The following is a 24,274-nucleotide window of genomic DNA, read 5'->3' on the forward strand; positions in this document are numbered from 1 at the left end:
TCACCTCGCGACATGTGTACGACTAAGCGCCAAGGCAACTTTGCCCCAACTGACGACACACTGGTGGAAAGTTTGAACGTACACATATAGCAGGCATAGCAAGAAAGGAGCTCACCTCTTTGCTTACTACGACTTTTTTGATATAAGCAGCACCTTGACTTATACATAATCGCTGCGATTGCTTCACCCCAGCTGGATGACAGACCCAGCGAGAAGCCAGACAATGTATACATGACAGAAGCAGCGGAGCCGGGAGATACTCTTCTGATTGAACATAAGTGCCACAGCACCTTTTCGCCCGATTCTAATTGTATTCCTCTAACCCGAACAACTTCTCATGCTATTAAGTGCAAGCTTAGGCCTAAAATTAATTATAATCTAGTCACGTCCTTTCGACGTAACATTAGTTTTACGTATGACACACTTACATCGATACATATTACTCAGTGTAACCTAACATTACAATCTTAAGTCAATTATTTGAATAGAAGCTGTGAGTAAGAGTAAATAAGGCCTTGAGATTGATAAGTAGTTCCTGAAGAACAAAAATTTAAACTATTTATTCCTGAAACAAATCCACTGGTTCTGTCATTCACTTAAAAGTTTGGACCAAACAAATTAAAATCCCTTGCTGCGAAATTGGCCTTTTATTTTACTTGGAACTATTTGGAATATGATCTTAGCAGATTCAAATTTCTGGCTTATATTTTCTTATGAATTATTTTATTTCGATCTGTATTTTCCTCTTGTCTTCCGTATTTTCGAAATTTGTCCATAATCGACTACACACATGTAGTCAGGGTGCCAGAGCAAAAAAATCGAGAAACGTGGTGTTCCTTTCTAACAATATGATATTTACCCTCAAATATAAAAAAAATTCATCAATTAAAACTCTAAGTCATCAACTTTCATGGAGATGAGCATAACTGTTTCTTATTGCAAAGTAACTTGAAAAAAGGCTTTTTTCCGTTTTTATTAATTATCTGGTAAAAATTTGATTACAGAGCAAATTGTTAAAGACAAAAGTTAATTATCCGGTAAATTCATATAGAGACAGAGAATTAAAAAAAAAGTGAAAAATTTTCCTATTGTTAAAAAAGCAAGAAAGCCGAAAAACGCCAAAAAATTAAAACGCATGAAAGTACATGATGTAGCATTTAAAACTAAACAAAAGTTCAATATTTTATGGACATCAGTGTGTTTTTTTATTATACGCCAAGTTTGATCGTAATATTTTTAAATGGCGGCCTATTGTAAAATTGTTTATTGAGAATTTTGATTATGTATAAAATGTGTCACGGAAATAGCATCGATATCTAACTTCTTGAAATTAGTGAGAAACAACATTATTTCAACCAATAATAATATTTTGACTCAAACTTGGTAATGTGGAGCAAGACTATTTATTAATACTTTATTTACATCAATTAATACCTCGCTGTCCTACTGACAGCCTTTTCAGGATAAAAAATATTTAATTGCACGAAAATAAAACTGAGTGAAAGTTTGATAAAAGAAAACATTTTACTTCTATACATTAATATTTATAAATACAACTCTACTAATAAACTCTACTTAGTTCCAATAAAAGTCGTGTTATTCTTAGAAATTCAATTGTATCATTGACATAAAATTTTGTTTCTTCTTCTTCTAAAAAGTCTTACTAAGGCACGTACAAAGTAGAAGCCAGTAATGATCAGAACACATGCTAACTATACGTCATAGAGAGCAATGAGCATTGAAGATGCACTACACCAAGAATGTAGAGAAGCTATGCGGTGTATTGTGTATGAAGCACTTATAATGAATATGAGAATTTCACATGTTTTTATTATGAAAATTAACTATTAAAAACTATAATTGAATTTTTATATTATTTTTGATTGAAAAAAAAAAAATTTTCGTAAGACTTGTTAAGTTCCATTGTATCTAATTGTGTATTTCTATTGTTGTTATGTGACTCTAACGCTTGTCGGTAAATTAGAAATTAAAACGACCAGTAGTATACAAGCGAATGTTGATACATCTAAATCATTGTATCAAGAGGTGCATATGCATAGATGGCGGCACTTTCAACACAAGCACTCTATATTCTCTATACAAGTGGTAGAGCAACTGTCTAGTAAACAGGAGGCTGTGTATTCGATCCGCACCCGGGGAGGATATTTTTCTCATTCTTATTTATTTCTTAGGAAAATTTTCTTGAAAAAGAAACTATGTGGTTTAGTATTGTGAGTCTTAAGTATATTGGATATTGAAAAAAGGGCATGTATGGAGGATATAGAGTGCTTTCATTGGAAGTGCCGCCATCTATGCATATGCACCTCTTGATACAATGATTTATATGTATCTATCAACATTGGCTCGTATACTATTGGTCGTATGAATTTCTATTTATATTGTTATTAATTAATGTATTAAAAATCATTTGATTACAAAATTATTGAAAGCTTACGTTTTTTTTTGTAGAAATCTATTGGTGCACCTCTTTTAGTATTATTAGAACAAAATTCTGTTTTGTATACGTTTCAATTGAAATTTTTTATTCAAGTAATTTAAATTGTCTAATTAAAAAGTAGAATTTGAGAGAGCAGATGTGATTCCTTATTGAGAACCTAATAGGTACAAACGCTAATTTTCCGAAATGATTCTCACAACATTTGTTAATAACAATATAAATAGACAGATAAATACAATAAAACTTAACAATTTCTACAAAAGTTTTATATTTAATTCAACAAATAATAAAAAAATTGAATTATAGTTTTTAACAGTTAATTTTTGTAATGAAAACATGTAAAATTCTCATATTCATTATGAGTGGTTCATATACAATTTCGCATAGCTTTTCTACATCCTCGGTATAGTGCCTCTTCCAACGCTTATTGTTCTCTATGACGTATATTTTGTATGTATAGTAGTATAGAGCCTCTTTCAATTCTTATTGTTCTCTATGACGTATATTTTGTATGTGACCCGATCCTAACTGGCTTTTACTTTTTACATATGAGCGCTGCCTTAATATGACTTTTTAGGAGAAAAAATTTTAATATTAATGATAGTTTTAAATTCTTAAGAAAATGACTTTTATTGGAACTAAGTAGAGTTTGTCAATATGTGGACTAAATTGTAGGCACCATAGGTGTTTATAATGGGTGTTATCTTAGCACCTACATGGTATAATGTTATTGTATTTATAAATATTTATATATAGAAATTGAATGTTCTACACTCATCAAATTTTTACAAAGTTTTATTAAGTTATAATTGTAGATTTTTAATCCTGAAAAAGCTGTCAGCAAACCAGCGAAATATTGATTTATGTAAATAAATAACTAATAAATAAGCACGTCATAGAAAAAGTTAGAATCTTAATATTATTTGGTGATAAAAGAGCAAGTGAAAGGAGTCTATAGATAGATGTTATTTTGTTATAAAAGACCACTACCCTCTAATGCTCTGGCGCCCTGACTAATACGGATCTTAACAGTGTATCTACCATAGATACAAATATACAATTACTTTTACAATACTTTAGCGGAAGAAAAGCCGTAAAAACACTATAGCTGCCTTATGCATACTTATTTATACTAGCAAACTTTATCACTTGAAGTCTTCTTGCGAAATATGTGGAGGAACTATTGTTTATTAAATACCGTTATTAACAAGATTAACAAGGCTAAAGGGTTAATGAATCAAGAAGTTGTGTAGACGGAGAAGCATTAAATACGTTAAAAGATCTTATGAACCATTAAAGAAAACACACTTTGAACTTCTTCAACTAACACTTGGTACATTACTAACACCAATGATTCTCAACTGAAATATGAGAAAATTTTGTACAATTTTTACAAGAGTATCTCTCATCTCATCAATCAAGGTATAGTGAGAGCATCGAAAATAGAAGCTACTTTCAACATTGTTAACGAGCATCGATGAGGTCATCAGCAGGTGCTCTGCACGTAGAAGTTCAAGATTAAATCGAAAAAAATTATTATAAAAAGTAGCCATTTGCTACTTTTTTAGCCCAAAATTATATAAGTTTACTTTAGATCGTACGCAAAAAGCCAGGATACAACGAAAAAGTGTAAATCGTGTTGTAATGGATTACAGGAAGTTAAATGCTAACACCATATCTGACGCTTATCCATTCCTTAATGTTACAAAGGTATTAGAACAAATTATGGGTTAAAGTTTTTTTTCGGGATTTAATATAGCTGATGGATCTTATCAAACTGAAGTATATCCAAAAGATCGCCATAAAACTGCTTTCAGTACTCCATACAGGCATTACGAGTATATGGGTATTTAGATTATTCAACGGAGTGGCTACATTTTAAAGTCTCAAAATTTTGGAACTATTGAGATTACGAGGCACAATGCTATTTATATTTCAAAATAATATAACATTATGTGCGCAAACTTTGGAAGAGCATGAAATGAGAGTTAGAAAATTATTTAAAAGATACCAAATGCTAGATTAAACTCATATGTAGAAAAATAATTTGGAGTGAAACCTAGTCCTAAGTAACTGTAAGCTTTCAAGAATATTTGAATGTTAACAAACTGTATGAAAATTTAAGAATTTTAAGGATTTACAGGGTACTATAGACAATTTATCTGAAACAATGCTATTTGGACTAAAACTTAATAAAAGATCTTAAAAACTCAAAATTAGCCCTGTGCAGAGCTCCACTACTTGCATGCTGAGACCTTAAAAAGCAATACATTTTAAAATAACTAAAGTTCACTACAGACAAGTAATCCTTATACTTATCAAAAATATTCACTTTTTATTGGATAACGTTTATACTGGATTGGACCTTAATAGCCACAGTACAATAAATAGATAAGATAAGAAAATTGAAAGTCTGAAATTAAAAAATATATTCTTACACACCAAAAGTCATAATAATAGCAATGACTTAACAAAGTAGACCGAGTGGGGAGGTCCCTCTATACCTCTACTTTAACTTAAGCCCCGATCACTTCCAGCAACTTAAATACGAGTTCTAATACATTGCAGGTACGAGCGCCTATGGTCGAGTGGACTAAGCGTTTTGTTCCTGCCAGGCTTACTAGCCAGGTTATCGATTCTCACCGATGTCACATTTTTTTTTTTTTTCGTACGTGTTTGTTATAAATTACTATTTACCTATTAACCAATGTTTACAAATAATTAATTATTTTACATACACCACAGTAAGTATAAGTACTTTACATTGTAAGTCATTCTTGTGAATGTTGCTCATTAAAGTTGAATACAATTCTTTCAATTACTTTGTATTAGAAAAAAAAATAGTAAAATTAATTTAAAAAAAAAAATTATAAAAAGTCTAGAATAGTATATTGTGTACGAGTTGTCAAAGGCTACGATTTACGAACCGAGAGGTCAACGGCACATGCCGAAGGTGAGGGCCGTAACAAGGTTTGTAAAGAAGCCTTTTCGAACGAGTTTCGTATACTATTTTTCTGCCTGAGAACCCAAAATTAAGCGGCGAAGGTGCTATTTTGAGGTTAGAAGGCGGAACAATATATTTTGCATATTTACAGTTCTTTATTTCCAGTAACGCTGGAAGAAATACCTGACTACTTCTCCTTTTTTTACTGACATAATTATTTTCTGCCATTAATTATTTAATGTTTTATTTAAAAACTACAGAATTTATGAAGTTAACACCTCTAGTACTGCATTAACTTAATATTATATAATAAACATAAATACGTATTATTCTTCTTGCTTGTTTTTTATAACTTCAACATCACTGACAACTAAAAATCGTTTTTCTATCAATGCTTGTAAGTGTGGTAAAACTCTTTTACCTAACGGTTCTGTCAATTAAATATTGTCCTGATAAAATCATTAAAAAACAAGCGTTTGCATTTAAATTCAGTGAAATTCAGCGGAATAACTAAAAAAACCAAAAAATCTGTAAAACTGTAATTATTAATAGTTATAAGCTTATTATGAAAAATAAAAAGGGTGAGAGAACTTAGTAGAAAATTTTCAATAATCATACGACCTCAATTTATTATTACAAGTTAATAATCCGTAAACGTATACACAAGGTTTCGTAAAAATATAATTAAAAAAAAATTTTCTACCACAAGCATTTTAACATTTTGGTGTTTATTGTACCCTCGATAAATAAAAAGTATCGTCTGCTATTAGTACGCATCCGAAAAGTACACACACCAGTGACAAAAACCATATTATTTTAATCAATATTATAAATGAACGAGCTATTTATTTTTCAACAAACTGACATGTTTTTTTCCAGAAGCCACTAAATTGTCTGTTCATATTTCCATTAATATCTTTAAGAATTTGTAGTTAACCAATATTTTGTAAGATAATAATTGGTTAAGAATTTTTAAAATTTTTTTGCAATAGTTGCATTGTCGACTCTATCTACTACGGATTCAAAAATCACTTAATAAAGTTTGACAATATTTACCAAAAAAAGCACAACTAAAATGTTTTAATTTTATTTTTAACAAGAAAATTAAACCTATATAATTAAATCGCCAAATACTTTTTTTCAAATTATTTATCATAAAATTAAATAAAAAAACGCGCGCGTAATGTAACCAAATTGAACAAGCCAGTCTCAAGCCTGGAAGAACTACAGAGAGGGCGCATATTTGTAATAAAATATTTTAATTTATTTAAACTATTTATAATAACTTTCCTATAAAAAGTTATTCGGTAGCTTTTAAATAATACATAATATAATTTATGGCAGAAAATGATTATGTCAGTAAAAGAAAGAAGAAGTCATCAGGTATTTCTTTCATAGTTACTGGACATAAAGAACTGTAAATATGCAAAATATATTTTTTAGACTGTTTAATTTTTTTTTTTTTAATAAATTTTACTATTACTCTTCTTAAAAAAAGTAATTTAAAGAATTGTATTGAACATTAATTAGCAACATTCACAAGAATAATTTATAATGTAAAGTACTTATACTTACTGTGGTATATGTAAAAGAAATAGTTATTTAAAAACATTGGTTAATAGATAAATAGTAATTTATAATAAATATGTAAGAAAAAAAAAAAAAAAATTGACATCGGCGAGAATCGATAACCTGGCTAGTTAGCCTGGCAGAAACAAAACGCTTAGTCCACTCGATCATCGGCACTCGTACCTGCAATGTATAAGAACTTGTATTTAAGTTGCAGGAACTGGTCGGAGCTTAAGTTAAAGTATAGGTATAGAGGGAGCTCCCCACTTGGTCAACTTGAGAGAGGAGAGAGTGATCGCGCACTGCGCATGCGGTAAACTGCCGAAAATCTGGGAGCCTTGAATTCTACTATTTCGTCAAGCAAGTTATACAAAAAAAAAAGGAAAAGAAAGAGGACAATTGAAAGCTCACGTTTAGCGTGAGCAACACCCACAAGTACAAGCCTGAAATTTTTAATTTAAATCTTTATCATTTTAACTAGCAGTTTTCCATAATCTTAATATCATAAAGGATTACACAAACTTCAAGGGGGATGGTAGAGAGGTAGAATAATTTGAACGTCCTACATCAATAGTAGCATTAGTCACTGCAACAGCCTAAGCTCTGAAAGCAAGTCTAGTAATTATTATACAATACAGTCTCGTATGTTATCTTTAAAGCCTATTTTTAGAATCCCCTAATGAAAAAAATCATTTCTAGATCGTGCTCATAAAGTCAGTGATATACGCAATCAAAGCTCAAATAAGCTTAAATCAACTACTATAACAAAACAGGAAACAAGATCAAAGAAAAAAGGGTCTTAAAGTTATTCTTTCACTTTACTACCAGGAAAGAAAGGAAGGTGAGGAATTGTGAAAAAAGAATTATAAATAGACTTTTAATAAGAATAGAAGTAAATCACCTTGAAATATCAAGTACACGAAAATCTTTAACATATACATAAGACTTTGCAACGTATATGACTCAACACTTAATTCTGTTAACAATTAATTGTGATAAGAATGGAATAACGTTTTAAAATATAAATTGTATCTGAGATATCGCAGTCGTACACACTTTTACGAGAAACTTCATAGCTTTGTATGTAGTACCATAAATAATACTACATAACACTGGAAGGATTTTTCTGAATCATTTATTAACAAATTTAGCTCAAGTTTTTTTTTCAATTACAAAACCACTCCTCCTAATTGCATATACATAAATACGTTATAAATATAACATGTATGTAAATATGTTACATATGAATGCAACACATTATTGCATACAGCAATCGGATTTACACTACATGAAGTCATCAAAAATCATCTTATGGATTTCTGCTCTTGCCTAAGAGACATGCATAAAAAAGATTATAATGAGATTATAAAAAATAACCATAAAATTAAACAAAACTATGATGAATATGATTAACCTTAGAATTCAAAAGTTGGTAAAAAAGAACACTAAATCAAAGAACTTTAAGAACGAAAATGAGATGTATGTGAAAATTTCAGATTTCGGAACTATTTATATAAAAAAAAAGTAATATACAAAATAAGACTTGGAGCAGAAAATAAAAAAAAGTATAAAATATAAGGATGAATTAAAATACTGTTAAAAATATGACTCTTGTTGCGAGACTTCTCAAATGATGAGTACGTTGATGACCACAAAAAGAAATTTCCTTTTTACTTTTGCACTTCCATTTGATTTAACAGGATTTGATTCTGTTAATTTTATTTGATTATAAGCTTAAATATTGTCGAAATAGTAGGCTAATGTTAATTTCATAATGTGTGATCTTTTTTGTATCTGTATGTATCTCGTTAAACAGTATTATATAAATGATTAAAAATTGAATCTAACAATAATAATAAACTATGCTTACTTTAATGATAAATTTTTAAGGAAGTAATTTCAGTATTTAAAATGTAAATAAATGAATATCTACTCATTAACTTCTATAAGTTCATCGTATAAGTTCAGGTACATTATATGTTTATATTGTATTCTTTAAGTGTATTTGATACAACATATATACGGATTTTTACATGCAGATAGTACAACATATTACAATTGCCTATAAAGAAAAAGAAGTCTTCAAAATACAGTTCTACAGAATTTGAGCTTTTACCCTTAGATTTATCAATAGTCCTATAGAAAGCTAAAGGGTATTCTCCGTTAGTATAAGTCAAATGTCCTCACATTCTTTGTTTTGCTAAAAAGTTAATTTAGATATACAAAGAATTGGAAAAATAGTCCAAGGTCCCCAAAAAGGTTTTTTGGTTCCTTGAAACCCAAAAAACCTTGTTTTTTGCGATTATTTCTTATCTTAGTTTCTAATCAGTAAAAAAATCTGAAAAAATTAAAGGCTTTAGAAGATGTTACTACTCTAGCATGAAGTTTTTTAATTGTCACTTAAAGTTACCATAACCGTAAAAAAAAGTATTTTGACTTTAAAAAGTGATTTAGAGTATGCTTCCTTTTTGGAACGGTCAACATCATTTTAATATCTTATAGAGCAAAAAAATACACTTGTATAAATATTTTTTCAGTTTTTTTCCAGTGGTTCTCTACGTCGAAAAACGTGAGAAACCTTAAATGAGCCATTTCTGGCATACAAAAAATTGTTTTTAATGTTCTTAAGGTTTTTTGATTGTTATGTTAATTATACTTTGTTTATAGTTAAAATTAACATTTCATGGACTTTCACACTAAAGTTGAGATCTCATAAACAGTGCGTTGGATGTTTTTTACAGAGAATCTTTGCCAACAGCTGTATAAGCAGTGTTCAAAATTCAATCGTCTTTGTCATTAATTAGGTTCACACTTAAAACGTTACGATTTTTCAATTTTTTAATTTTAAAAACAAGTATTGGGGATGCATTGTGGAAGGTGAAGATATTTTTTTTTTAGATAGGGTTTCACTATAAGTACTTTCTACTTGGCTTGCGTTTGTTAGAAATGCAATAAATAAGTGCAGATATTTAACTACGTAATTTGTAACAAAATTATATATAAGTAGCTTATAAGTAATAAATATATGTACTTGTTTTATTTTTACATATTTTTAATCTTCTTTACTGTCTTGACTGATTAAAGGGTACACATTGTCCTAGTCAAAAGGGCTTGTAAGCACATTTGCAGGTTGAATTTCGTTGGATAAATAGCTACCATGACATTAATTAATGGTATAATAGCGTTGCAACATGAAAACAACTGCCAATTGTCTGTAGACCATTAGCACAGTTACAACACTATTCCTTGATAGCCTTTATCTATTTACCCTTAGGGACGTAGTGAATGTAAAATTTATCTGTTTTGCTGTTAATGTGCCTTGATCTTACTCCAAAATCTCATAATTTCTGGATCTTTTTTCGAAACACTTACTGAAAGATTATTTTAAGCTTCAAGCATTGCCCCTCAATATGATACATACTATTACAGTAGAGTTACAGAGGTTTTGCTTTTTATAGTTAAAAAATGATACTTTGTGTTTCAAAATAATAAATACTAAGTATATGACATAGGATGTTACACCCCCCCTATTAGCTGATTGCCACACTCGGCAATTATAAGAGCAAAATTCGTGGAACCCATGTCAAGTACTTCAAGTACAACATATTATTAATATATATATTTCTAGTAGCATATAGTATAAAATTATGAAAATAAGACAAAAAAATTATGTTTTACATATGAATCAATACAATTAATATTATGAATTTTTGATATGAAGTGATATGAATGATATAAAGTGAGATATAAAAAAATCAAAAAACACTAAATAAAAAAGTGTGAACATAATTGTGTGGAGCTGTCGACCTTTGTTGACTAAGAGTAGATAAATAAATGATCGTGTACATTCATGTCAAGAGTGATATCTACTTTAACTCCTGTAGCTCTGCCAATGCTTCACAAATTTTTGATGAAATTTTGAAAATAAGAAGTGTGTTACCATGTGAGATATTATTTCATTTATTATTAATTATTAAAATAGATACTATTTGTCGATTTTAAACGTCTTACATAAATTTAATTTTAAAGTGTCACGGGCAGTTTCTATTTTATATTTCACGCTTTGCTAGATTATCGCTCACCTGACGAGACCTACGCTGCGAAAATTGCAAGAGCCCTCCCTTAATATAATAAATACCAACATTCAACACTACTTCATCACCTCAATGTGTCAACTGCTTCATTTATCCACTCTTCCCAACCACTGTCTAGACTCCTTGCTGCTATCGCCCAACGACTGAAAGAATCAGACAAGTACACTGGATATGGAATCTTCTCGACTGTTGAAAACCACTTGAGCTACAGAGAAGCCCTACACTCGCTCGAATCGTAGGTTAAAATAAGTTCTCATTCTTAATTTTTAAGCTGTCTTTCACCTTAGCTCGATATAAAAGGTACAAGTCTTTTATGCTTGTAGGTAAGTTAGAAATTTATTACGTCCAATAGGTATACAAACAAATATAAATACATCTTTATAATTGTATCAAGAGGGGCATATGAGTAGATGGCATCACTTTTAATATAAGCTCTGTCTACATAATTCATACATGCCCTTTCTTGATATCTAATACACTAAAAATCTATAATACTAATCCTCATAATTTTTTTTCAAGAAATTTGTTTTAAAAAATATAAAAGAAAGAGAAAAATATCTTGTCCAGGTGTGGATTGAATACACAACTTCTTGTTTACATCATGAATATCATTGTTTTTAATAGCCAATGCAATTAAATTTAGATTATGATCAAAATCTTTGACATATTTACCTACTGACACAATCTAACTTGCTTCTGTTACTTTACTGTAACTCATTAAATTTCCATCCATATCTTTAACAATCAAACCATTTTTCCTTATAATTATTTTACTTTGACCATAAACATTATACGTGTGCCTTGTATTACCTACTATTTTTGCTTTTAAAGAACAACCATTATCTACTGTTACATTCATAGGCTCTTTTAATTCAATAGACTCATAATAATATCGATCATCATTTATAACATGATCTGAGTAACCGCTATCGAGTAACCATTTAACCTTACTAGCATAGCTGTTTACTTTAACATGTGACTCATTAGGTCTTTCCTCGAATTCCACATTAAGACTACTCACATTACCATCTTTATTTTAATGCCCTTGATTATTTTTCTTCCTACCACCTCCTCAACGATGTTGACTAGAGCCTCTACTAGCTCAATGACCTTAGCCTTGGCTGCCACAATGTTGCCATTGCTGTTGTTATTGTCGCCCACCTCTTTATTTCTGTGCACCACATTGCTCCCATGAATTATCGCTTTGCTTCATTCTCGGATATGGAGCTTTTAGGTGTCCACATTTTCTGCACTTGAAACATGCTTGATTTTTTTTTCTTTCAGTTTTAAATGCACTTTAACTGTTTTTGCTTTCATTTTTTTTTTCTTTTAACTCGAATTTTTTTTACTTTTTATGTATTCAACTGTTTGATCGGATTCTTTTAACTCATTGATTCAATCACTAATATAATTTAATGTACTTGGAACCATTTTTATCATGTAACTTAATTTTTCTTTTTCGGTCACATTTGCACCAGCACTTTTCTCCTCATTGATTATTATTTCAAACTCAGTAAAAAATGCACTTAAATTTTTTAAATCTCTTAACTTTTATTTTTCCCACTTGTTTTTACACAAATTTACAGTTCAGTACACTCCTTTATACACAGTTTCATCAAATTTCTCAGTTATTTCGTACTCCGTTTCTTTGTCTTTCACAAACTGTTACTAATTATTTGTAACTCCACTATATATGACATTGATCGCCTTCAAATTATTTTAAATCTACTCTTCTTTTTTATCCGTTCTTGTCATGACTTTTGTTGCTACTACGTCACAGTTTTTAAATTTGAGAATCATCGTGATTCTCCTTTTCTAACGCTCAAAATTTTTTCCATGAAATACCGAAAATTTCACTTTATCTACCATTTTAGTTTCTTCGTATTTGTTTGAATATTCTAGAATTCTGTTTACCATAGGTACATTATTTATTTTAATTTTATTAAGGTACTTCTAATTGGTAAGTTACAATTTTCTGTGAGATCACAGTGATTTTGCGAGTTTACACGATTGAAAGTGCCCAAATTTGATTCTGATGTTCCCTACTGATACTGAATTACCAATTTCACCCTTTAAACTAGCCACTTAGGTTTCTAATGCAATAATGCATGTCACAATAACATGGATCCAATAAGATATAGGTTTTACTTTAAATGAAGAATTAAAGGGATTTCTATGTAAAAACATAATAAGCTCTGGCAGAATACTCTATGACCTCTGACGAAATAAAGTTACAAAAAAGAGGTTTCTTGGTAAACAATAGTTGTTTTGCAGGTACCATGCAAGTGAACTTTGTAAAAAAAATTATGTTACTAAGGATCAAAACCTGTAATTGATAATAATTTCGTACATTTATGTTCATAAGTCATTATTTTGAAAATAAGTCAAAAGGCAGTTACTTTGAGTAGTTTTTTCAAACGTTTAGAAAAACAGAGTATATCAGTTAAACGTATCGGAGCTTGTTTGGCAGATATTCATAATATCTACAACTTCTTTTATAGATGTTTCATTCTACAACATATAAGAAATTTTTTAGTAGTTTAAAACATGTTTTTCAGATATCCATCGGTGGATACCAAAATTTTATGACTAGTTTAGCAACTATAAATATGGTACATTAGTTTAGAATTTTGAAAGGCAGCTTAATTCAGAGCAAAATCCTCGTTTGCAATTTTCTGACAAAAGACAATTTTGACATGCTTTTTTCCTGGTCGAAGTATGCTGAAGTGTAGACTGACCCTTGCTTCTCAACCAACAGTGTATAACGAATCTGCAACACATGTCACAGGATGTTATAAAAATGCACGTCTACATACATTCTATGAACTTAAAAGCCTGAGCTAAAATACAATCAATCTGAATTCATGGTATTATGAAACAAGCTTTGGGGATTCTTAAGTAGATGGGGAGCAGATAATTCCAATTGATTACCTAATCAACTAAATTCGCCCAATTTTATGCTGACCACTCAGCCACGACTGCCACCGAGAGCGGCTGTATTAATTGCACTCTTAGATGCACTATTGTGTCATCAGTTGTACGCTGGTGTGCCAGCATACGGGTGCTGGCTTAACTGACCGTTCGTGGCAAAATGCACCATCCAATATGGATAAAGATAAGTGAAAAATAGACCTATTATAATCAGTGTCTGATGTTGTTCGTTGTTTTTGTTAGTACTAAGCTATAAACTATAGTATATAGTTTCCCAGCCAACTTTTTACTTACTGCATATTTTTCTGTGTTAAAAGACTATGTATTTTGAATTTGATTTTTATGAGTTATTTTATCAGATCTGAATTTTATTTGAATCTTCGACGATGAATTGCAATACATACTCGTAACAGCTAGAATTCAGGATCGTAACTATATTTATAAATTCATCTAAAATTAAAAATTTTAATGTTTTAAAGCTGCCAGGTAATAAATAAACAAAACAACATTACTAATTCAAAACCCACTGATGAGCTGACTTTCTGACAACTTAATTCAAGGTACCCCATATGAACTATTAGCTCATGATGTGTTGTAAGCTTAGCCACTCTTAAATAATTTTTTAAATAATAGTTCGTAGATCATGAATACAATAACCATAATTTACAAAAACGTTGCAAAATATAAGTTTGTTCTACAAAAACTGTATTTTATTCATTCTAACATAGTTTAACTTATTCCCTGTAAGGATGAAGACCATCAGCGCTGCAGCGTAGTTTTTCAAGACCTGAACTTGTCGTGAGCTAATTGTTGCGCCGTGATACATATGGACTTGGTGGCATAAATATTCATTGCAACTAACTGACGGCTCATGGTACTCTGCACTTTCAATAAATGAAAGCTTGTGTAATGAGTTATCCATAAAACTTTTTTTAACCTATCTCAGTTCTGTGTATCACTAACAAGTATGAGGGATGATACAAAAAGGTTATTGGTGTATACGTGTGTAAATACGTGGGTCTCTCTGTGTGTGGTTGTCAACTGCAGCCACTGTGCCGACGACTGTACTTAGTGTACACTTTGATTTTTGTAACCAAAGCAAAAACATACTAGAGTTACTGTTAGCCAACTATTAAATTTTTTATGAATAACTTATTACACAAACTTTTATAAATCAAAAGTGCAGAGTACTACGAGCTCTCAATTAATTGCAATAAGGATTTATGTCACCGAGTCCGTATGTATCATGGCACAACAACTGGCTCACGATACGCTATGTTCAGGTCTTAGAAAAAATCTACTGGAGCACTGCTGGTCTTCATTTTCACAGTAAGTAGTTGCAGTGTATAAAATTGGTAATACACATAAAATTGTCATGCTACACGAATACTTTTCCCAAGATAATCATATTCATAAGATATTTATATATAGTTAACAATTAAAAGTTACTAACGATGCTCAGTTTTAAGAAAAAATATACATAAGTATTGTAACAGCTCTGATTTCTCATAAATCTACACAGCAGTTCAGTGGAAAATAACGAACATATAGTTAACCATATAGGAAAATGGAGATAGTATCGTAACTAAACAATTTAAAAAATACTGTGCATTACTATCATACTATGGTAAAATTTAAAATAACTTTAGATTGACCTGAACAAATTGCTTATTTAATGCTTCTGCTGATGCTCAACGGCGATACTTAAACAATAAATGGTTTGCTCTTGCAAAAAAACAATGTGGTTTTATAAAAAGTATCGTTATAAATTGATATTTTAGGCTTTTCTGTCTTACTTTTAAATGTTTTTGTTCTGTACTTTCAAATATTTGTCATATATCTAAACTTATACACATCGTAGAAAAATCGAGCAGAAATATTGCTTCAGCCCTAAAACTCAATATCATAACTATTGAGACAATTCTATTGATTTAAATTTTTCAGAGCAACTATAATGCAGCATGAAACAAGTCCTATGGGTAAAGGAACAGTGGAATCAGTCTCGGTAGCGATACCAGCTATTATCAGGAGTGGAGTTGATGGTAAGCTTACTTTTTTAATGTACATGTTAAATAGAAAAAAAATGTATTAATATACGCTCTTTACGGGAGGCTATGTGGAAACTGAGAGAAAAGTATATTTTTTAACGTTTGGTGTAGCGTTTTCTCTGACCGTTGTTTGATCTACAATTATAAGTTAAAAGTTTCATTAGAGCAAGTTCTATCTTACAAACTTTTAAAACAAAAATGGCCTTATTTTATGTATTGGCATTGTGTATACCAATAACACGCTCTTTAAACAGGCTTATGACATTATCCATCCGAAGAATTTTGGCAAAAAAAACATTTTTTTTTAATTTTTATAAAAAATCTAAAAGTCAAACAGTTTTTTTTTTTAATGATAAGTATGATTTTAAATTAGTTTGATTAATAAATTGAAGTAGTAAGATCTCCATTTTTCTTAAATATGGGAGATTCCACGTTAACTGGAGTACAAAAAATAGATGATAAAAAAAGTATACCCTTAGCTTCAGAGCCAAATTCACACAACGGTTTTGTCATGGACAGTCACAAAATTTAGATTTTTTGCTACAAAAACGTTAAACTTGCATATGTTAGAGCCTGCAACTATGAATAAGAAATTAAAAAACTAGTCAATGTGGCTCCTTTTAGGTTTTTCCCTATAGATTACAATTAACATATACTTTAATCTTTTAAGGCTTGTTTTCACCCTTCTTGAGACATTAAAATTTAAAAAAAAAACAAATTTTGCTAAGTATAAAATTTTTTTCTTATGTTTATTATTCAAAGGGTCCATTATAAACTTTCAAAAAATTTTTGTTCCATAGTGGTATGTGTAATGGTCTGGCCACTACAGCGCTTTAACAATTGACCATTTTTACGGATAATCTTGAAGATCATTGTAAAAATTTTGGAAAAATTCTTATAAAAAGGAGTAACTGTACTTTCTACGATCATTCGTAATAAATTTCAAAATAGTGGATCCAAGAAGGCCTACCTTTATTCACAATTTCACAATTTCTTAATTTAAAATTTTTTTTTGTTACGTGAAATACATTTTTTTTAATAAAAATAACTTAACAATCAACTATTGTCGCTATTTTTGGCTAGTAGTATACTGTTCTACCCCCACTGCTTAGGCGTTCTCCAATGCGTGATCGCCAAGCGTACTTGGACGCAAAAAGAACGGTATTTAAGATGCTTTGTTTACAAGTTTATTTAATGATATTGTAAATGTTTTTTAATAAGACTTAAAGTAAACATTTCTGAACACAGACATATCCATACATTTTCAGGGTGAGTTTCCGTTGCCTGGCAAACACTTTTCTGCAGCACCTGTTATTATGTCTGATACATTTTTTTGATGAGGTTTGAAAATTATAAGAAGTTTTAAAAAATGACAGAGAATGCTCTACAGTTCAAGTCCTTAAAGACATCGCTAGAATTCATAGCAGTCAAGTAATCTATGATAGAAAAATCGCGATTTTTTCGCTGTATTTAATTATTTACATAAAGAGTTCTTCTACGACTGTAACTATACTTTTTATTTTCTTAAACTTACAGTCACAGAATACCACATTAATTGCAACAAAACTGGATGAGTGGCTTATGGCATGAGTAGGCTTAAGAATATTGGTTTTCTCACCTTGACATGAAAACCTATAATTTATATGAAAAAAAAAACTGATAAAGTAGAGTTTAGACTATAGAGTTTTATCATTCTCAGAAAACACTGTCTTATTAGTTTACACAGTAGATTGATTAAAACCAAGATATACTCTGAATCAAAGTTATCCAAAGATCACAAAATTTAAAACTATTATTTAAATGATACTCTCTATTTATTAGTATTTTAATCATTGCACTTTTTACCTACTACGTGAAATTTTGAAGTACTTATTTAGGACGTGCTTTTGGGGAAGAAGCCTAGAGTGTAAGCGGTTTTAATTCTAGGTTAAGCCAATCATTAGTTGGATTTATTTATAAACTATTTAATGAAGTCACTAAAAGGATACATCATCTCTCCTTAACTTTTACTATAAAATTAATAAATTTATGAAATAGCTGAAATAGTAAAATTTTGATAGGACAACTGTGGGTATTACTGGCACTTTTTTGACTTAGGCTACTTAAATGTATGGTATTAAAAAGAAAAATTTATCAATCTTATACATTTTTTTTTATTATTAACTTAATTTAATAACAAACAATAAATGATTTTTTAAATGGATATAAATAAGATTATATTATTAATAATAAAAATTTTTGTGAACAGTCAACATGCTCCTATTACTAACACCATGCACGTATTACTGGCCCCCCAATACTGTCTAAATTCGAATTACTGGCCGTGTAATACTAGCAAATATAATTTTTAACCCTTATCACGTAAAATCACAATAAAATCTACCTAATCTAATAAAATCTATGATAACTGAAAAAAATAATAAGATTGAGCTATCAATGTGTTTTAATTTTGTTTGCAATTCGCTTATTTGGTTTTACAAATTTTTTTGTAATTTTATCTTCTCTAAGATTTCTTCTTGGGATTTATTTTTTTGTTTAATTTCATTGATTTTTTTTTGGTGTACAACAAGTTTGGCCGTTTCTTTTTCGATTCTAGTTTGTTGCTTTATAAAAATTTTTTCTTGCTTGATTAATTTGTCGCTTTCTCTTTTCATTTGTTACATTTTTGTTTTCTCTGATCTTATTTTTTTTCTGCTGCTGTTTCAGATTTAACAACTTTATTTTTTTTTTCTTTACTGATTTTTTGCCACAGAGGTCCTGATATAACTGATCTTCAGAAGGCCAAGACAAATACGGAGCAAGAGGCTTTAGTGGTTGATGACTTTGTTAGGTTAGATTGCTGTACCTTACCGAATCACTGCCAGTAATTCAACAGTAACGAAAAATGTGCCAAATACTGGCATCAATATTTAAAAAAGAAAAAACATTTAAAATTAATTTTTATTTTATTTAGGCTTTTTTTAATTTAATAAATTGTTTCTTGTGTGATTTGCCATGTTTATTAATAAAAATACCATTGAAAGCAAGTCGCTTTTTGCAGTAAAATTCAATTTTTTGAGAGAGAATCACACGGCTGTCTATGTTATCATCGATAAAATAATTCAAATTCATGTTTCGTACTAATATGCGATTGAATAATATTTGTGCAGTTATCTACTTTACGAAAAAAGTTTTTTTGTATATTCATTATTATAAAATAATTTTGTATGTGTATATTTCTATTGAATGCCAGTTATTGGAGCAGTGCCAGTAATACCCACAGTTACCTTAATGGTTGTATGATCAGATTGTTACATGATATGTGGAAGATTTTTTTTTCTGAAAGTGGCTGAAGATAAAAAGAAGTCACTTAAACTAAACCTTCTTTTTAATTTAGCGAAGAATACAGTAGAATCATATTAAATTAAAACGCGGACTTTTCAAAATTTTCCTCTACCATTATTCATCTATCATTGAAAACTCAGTGATAGTTTCAATAAAGCTGAAAATCGTAATAGCATTTCGTAAAACTGATTTAGTAAAGAAACAAGAAGTCTTCGAAGTGGTTTTTTTATTAAGTAATATGATTTAATGCAAAAAATTACACAATGATTTAATACTACAAAATTGAATAAGGTTATTACATGTTTTCAATGCAATAATTATGCATGATATAATTACAAGCGAAACTTGTGACGGTAAATGAAGCTTCAAACATAAGAAATCTATTGAATCAAAAAATCATGAAATTGAAAAAAAAGGTCAGCGTTCTGGCAGCTGTTATCATTACATTCATTATCCAGTTGCGCAAGAACAAAACTTTCTTAAACAGTAAAATATGATTATTACTGTTGGTATGCTTTGTGTATTTTTGTTTAATTTAGTCTCTTGAATCCTATTATACAGCTTAACCAATGAATATGGGCCAAAAAGTCATTAAAATAATAGAAATAAGACATCCTCATCTAAAAATGCTTAAAATAAAATTTTTCAGGTTAAATGTTCACAAAATAATCTTATCATTAAGTTAGCTGTGAGTCAAATATTTCTTATGTATGATCAAGATAGGCGTATTTTTTAAAATTAACAGTACTGCCAACAGCATATAATATTGACTTTAGTTTTTTTGGCTCATTCTACTCGTAGCAGACAGCACGTAGTATTACTGAGAATTCTCAAATTTCAACAAGATTAAATTTTGTTCCATTTTATTTTTGAAGGGGGTCCTGTTTTACCTCAACGGTACAAGTGAACTTTATGCAAACAATTTATATAAAGGAATAATTATGCTCGCTACTTTTGTCCGTAATGTCAGAACCCTATAAAGTGTACCACCTCACAAAACTAAAAGGTTTGGCAAGTTAGATGCGTTGCATTAGTGTGTTTTAAGGAATTTTTAAACACCTTACATACTAGCAAAAAGTTATATATTATTCCTAATGCGTTATGATATAGTCACAAGAAGTAATCGAATCAGAATTAAAAAATAGTCAAGCTTCATTTTCTTTTTTAGTTTAGCTTAGTTTTTGTATTGTACTTGTGTTATTCTGTTTACTACTAACTAATATTAACAATTATCCAGCATTATATTAAAACCTTGAACATATAGATTAGAATAATACCTGATTATTTCAACGTATTTATTTGCGCCAAGTACTAAGAAGTCAAATTTGAATACTACCAAGCTTAATTTCGTGAATGTAGGAGTACTATACTATAAAAGACATTGAATGCGATACAAAAATTAAGCTGCACTTAAAAAAAAACTTGACTGTTCTTATATTTTTATTTCATCACTTTGCAGGGCTATATAACGTTGCATTATAAATAATATGCCACTGGTTACCAATATGTAAGGTCTTCAGAAATTAATTAATAGTTTATTCTTCACCTAGGGCAGAACGTATAACTTGCACGTCTGGAAGACACGGTTTGTGTATATTCCTGGAGGTGAGAATGAAATTTTTTGTATCGAGCGTAGAATGTGCAACTGTACTCCCATGGGCATACTTGCCATGGATTTGTGTAGCGATTGCGATCACATAAGTCAGTTGGGATTACATTCCAAAATGCAAATCCATAAATGCTGTCAATGCAGTGATCGTCTGAGAAAGCACATGAAGCTTCAGAGTTAAGTCTTGTATTATTATTGCTTAAATCTGTGGAATTGTAGCAACTTTCTAAAGTAAAAGTGGTGTAACCCTGTATAAATACTCTTCCATACTTGCCGTATGCATCTGAATATGATTCAGCGTTTTGACAAGTGCCATTAGAACCTACGGAGCCAGCTCATTTTATGAAAAGGTCTTCGTATTGTTAATGATAATGCCTTACATTATGTTGTCATATAGCTGTATACTTTTATGTAAATGCATTCTACTGCATTTATCTCACGTTATTTCTCTAAAGTATTCAATTTCTCCATTTTTCATTACTGAATCATGCAATCACATGCCATAATATTGTATTGAAATTTTAAGCTTGATTTTGCAATAAATAACATGTGCGAATGCGTAGTGATTCAATTAAATAAGCGAAACATGTACTATATCTTAGTTTATGACTAGTTTGAAAAAATCGCACTTCCTATATTGATTAGAGATAATCTTGTAAAATTATGAAAAGATTGTCTTCAATCATATTCAATAGTTGCTGTGGCTTGGTCAATGATTTCGGCAAAGATCAACTAAAGAATTGTTTTTATCTGTAAAATTAGAAATTTTTATTTTGTTTTCCGTAATTATCATACTTAACTCATGTTGTAGTAAAATCTTTTCTTCAATGTCCTAAATACTAATCGGTTAATTTATGACTTTTGGGGCCCTGCAGGAACCAGACATTATCTCCTATTTTAATTAATTAAGCATTGGATTTCTTATTGTATACCTTTATTGCCCTGTTTTAAGCTGTTTATTATTTTTTTTTGAGCGACCTCATGCAGGGTATTTAGTTAAGGGACTATATTTGTCATGTATCGTGCGTATGTGGAAAATAAATCATCTGCTTCAAGGGGTTTGATACTTGGTAGCCGTGCTATTTTCTTAAGAACTAATTCAAAAGCTGTGTGTTGTGTGATTTCGTGCTAGTTAGTATTCAAATTAAATTTTGCTAATTATATCCATTTTTTACGTAGGAAAGATATTGGTAAAGAGGGGCTTCGCGAGAATTATCAACACTTATTACTTCAAGGATCTTTATTTAAGATACCGTACTCATAGGCAAGGTAGCGTGTGTGTTCCCTTCGAAGGCTTGTCGTGTACTCCCCGAATAGACTCTCCTTGTTCGCACTTCCCTTCCCTTGGCCCTAGGACCCCTCGTTATGAGGTTTGAGAAGAGGAAGCGTAGAGTCTCACCTTTACTATCGTACGTTACACGTCCGAAGCCGCGACGTCGTTGTCCTCGACGACGCTGACTTTTCAATTTATGTAGTGTTGAGTCTGTATACTTGTTTTCCACTTTATTTGTTTGTGTTAGTGTGTGTGTGTGTTGTTTTCTGTTGTCTGTGTTGTTTATGTAACTTAATCTTTCACACTTATCCTTTCATTTAACTGTGAAGAACCGCTGTTCTTTTTGGGCATTTGCTAAATACTACTTTACATTAAATCTTGTTTTACAATGTAGCTTCCATTTTAACTTCCGCATGTGTTAACTTATAAAAAAAAAATTCCGTACAAACTTCTTATTATAGTATTCAACTAAACAAAAAAAAATCTTTTTGGATCTCATCCTACGGACTGCGCCCCCCGATACAGTCGAGCGACTCCCGGCGCTCATACTCTTTTCCTTATTACTATTACAATTGTTATTATCATCCATATTATTATTATAATAGCTACAATCATCACATATGTGTTTTTTTTTTGTTCTATAAACTTAAAATAAATTTCTCGATGTCACATATTTTGAAAAAAAAATTCTTTCTCAGTGGCGTCCTACGGACTGCGCCCTCCGATATAGTCGAGCGATTTGCGACGCTCATTCCTGTTCGCTTATTATTACTATCATTCTTATAATTATTATTATCATTATTACAGCTGCGACTACCATTTTTTTTTTTTTTTTTACTCAGACTTAAAATGACTTTTTTGATACTACATATTTTAAAAAAAAAAGAAAATTCTTTTTTAGTTTTGTCCTTCGGACTGCGCCCCTCGATACAGTCGAGCGACTCCTGGCGCTCATCCTCAAGGCTCACGAATTTTAATTTTGTATCACGGTCTCTGGCAATTCTAGTATCCATCTAGAGGATTGCAGTTGCCTTTCTGATCCGAGTTCTGTCCGTGTGGTTTGAATTACTGCCAATTCTCGTGCTTCTTCTTGAACTTTTTGTTTTTCTGTGAACATTCTATAACATATTAGTAGTAGGGACCCCCAATGGAGAAGGCACTTATACATAAGAAAAAGAACTCCTATTCCTATTCCCATGATTATCAGTCCTGCTGTTAGATATACAAGCCATCTAAAATTTTTAATTTCTTTTCGTGTCTGTTGACTTTCTGCAAGCCCGTGGGCCTTTTTAATAATTTCCCCTAAGGATGTCCCCTTGGCTAGCGGGTTGGTCCTGGAGTGCCCTTGTTTATTAACCAGTTTAAGTTCCCCTTATGCTAGTAGTATGTTAATACCATCTGAAACCCCCTTATCTTTTAATGTTCCGTCTAAATTTTCTAATATTCCGTTGATATTCATGTTTGCCATTCCAAAGTAGGTGATATTTAGCTTTTTCTCAATACTTCATGGAGCTGCTATGCACACATTCGTGTTGTGGGCGGCACAGCCTGCATAGAGTCGTAGAATACCCGTGCCTTTAAGTAAGATTGTTCTATGATTTGAGCCGTAGCACTCTATAAATAGTAGCTCCTCTTGTACCGCTGTAAAACCCCAAAGGTTTGGTGTATGGAATCGGGCCCAGTACGTATCTTGTAGTTCAACTATTTTAACTAAGCATTCTTTTCACCCACTTATGCTGTGCTGTGCTGTTAATCGTGCTTCGCACGAATGATATTGTCTTATCTCTCTTATCGGTTCCATGTGGTCGCAAATGAATAACTCGCGCAATCTCTTACAGTTGGAGACTTCGAGGGCCATTATTGCCATATAGGTGTTAATTTTTTTATTTATGGCCATGTATTCGTGCTCTGGCCATGTATAGGCATAAGTGTTTGAATTGTTTAGGTCTTTCTGCTTTATTGGAAGGGGTTAAATTCTGTATAAGTCGGCGTAGTCTTTATCCAACAATGGCATGCTTATGTGG

The 24,274-nt window shown here is 30.7% G+C and overlaps 1 protein-coding gene across 1 annotated transcript in view; it reads left to right on the plus strand.

Moving 5' to 3' along the window:
* Positions 1-24,274, plus strand: part of LOC106637206 (Talin_middle and talin-RS domain-containing protein rhea) — a 912,483-nt gene that overhangs the window by 230,639 nt on the left and 657,570 nt on the right. The window contains exon 5 of the mRNA XM_089595075.1: positions 15,941-16,038. Coding sequence (XP_089451201.1) covers positions 15,941-16,038 — 98 coding nt within the window. The remainder of the gene's footprint in view (positions 1-15,940; positions 16,039-24,274) is intronic.

The sequence above is a fragment of the Copidosoma floridanum genome, unplaced genomic scaffold (genome assembly GCF_036245765.1).
Source record: "Copidosoma floridanum isolate Cflo_tuat_1 unplaced genomic scaffold, Cflo_Japanese_pri ptg000024l, whole genome shotgun sequence".
Taxonomy (NCBI): domain Eukaryota; kingdom Metazoa; phylum Arthropoda; class Insecta; order Hymenoptera; family Encyrtidae; genus Copidosoma; species Copidosoma floridanum.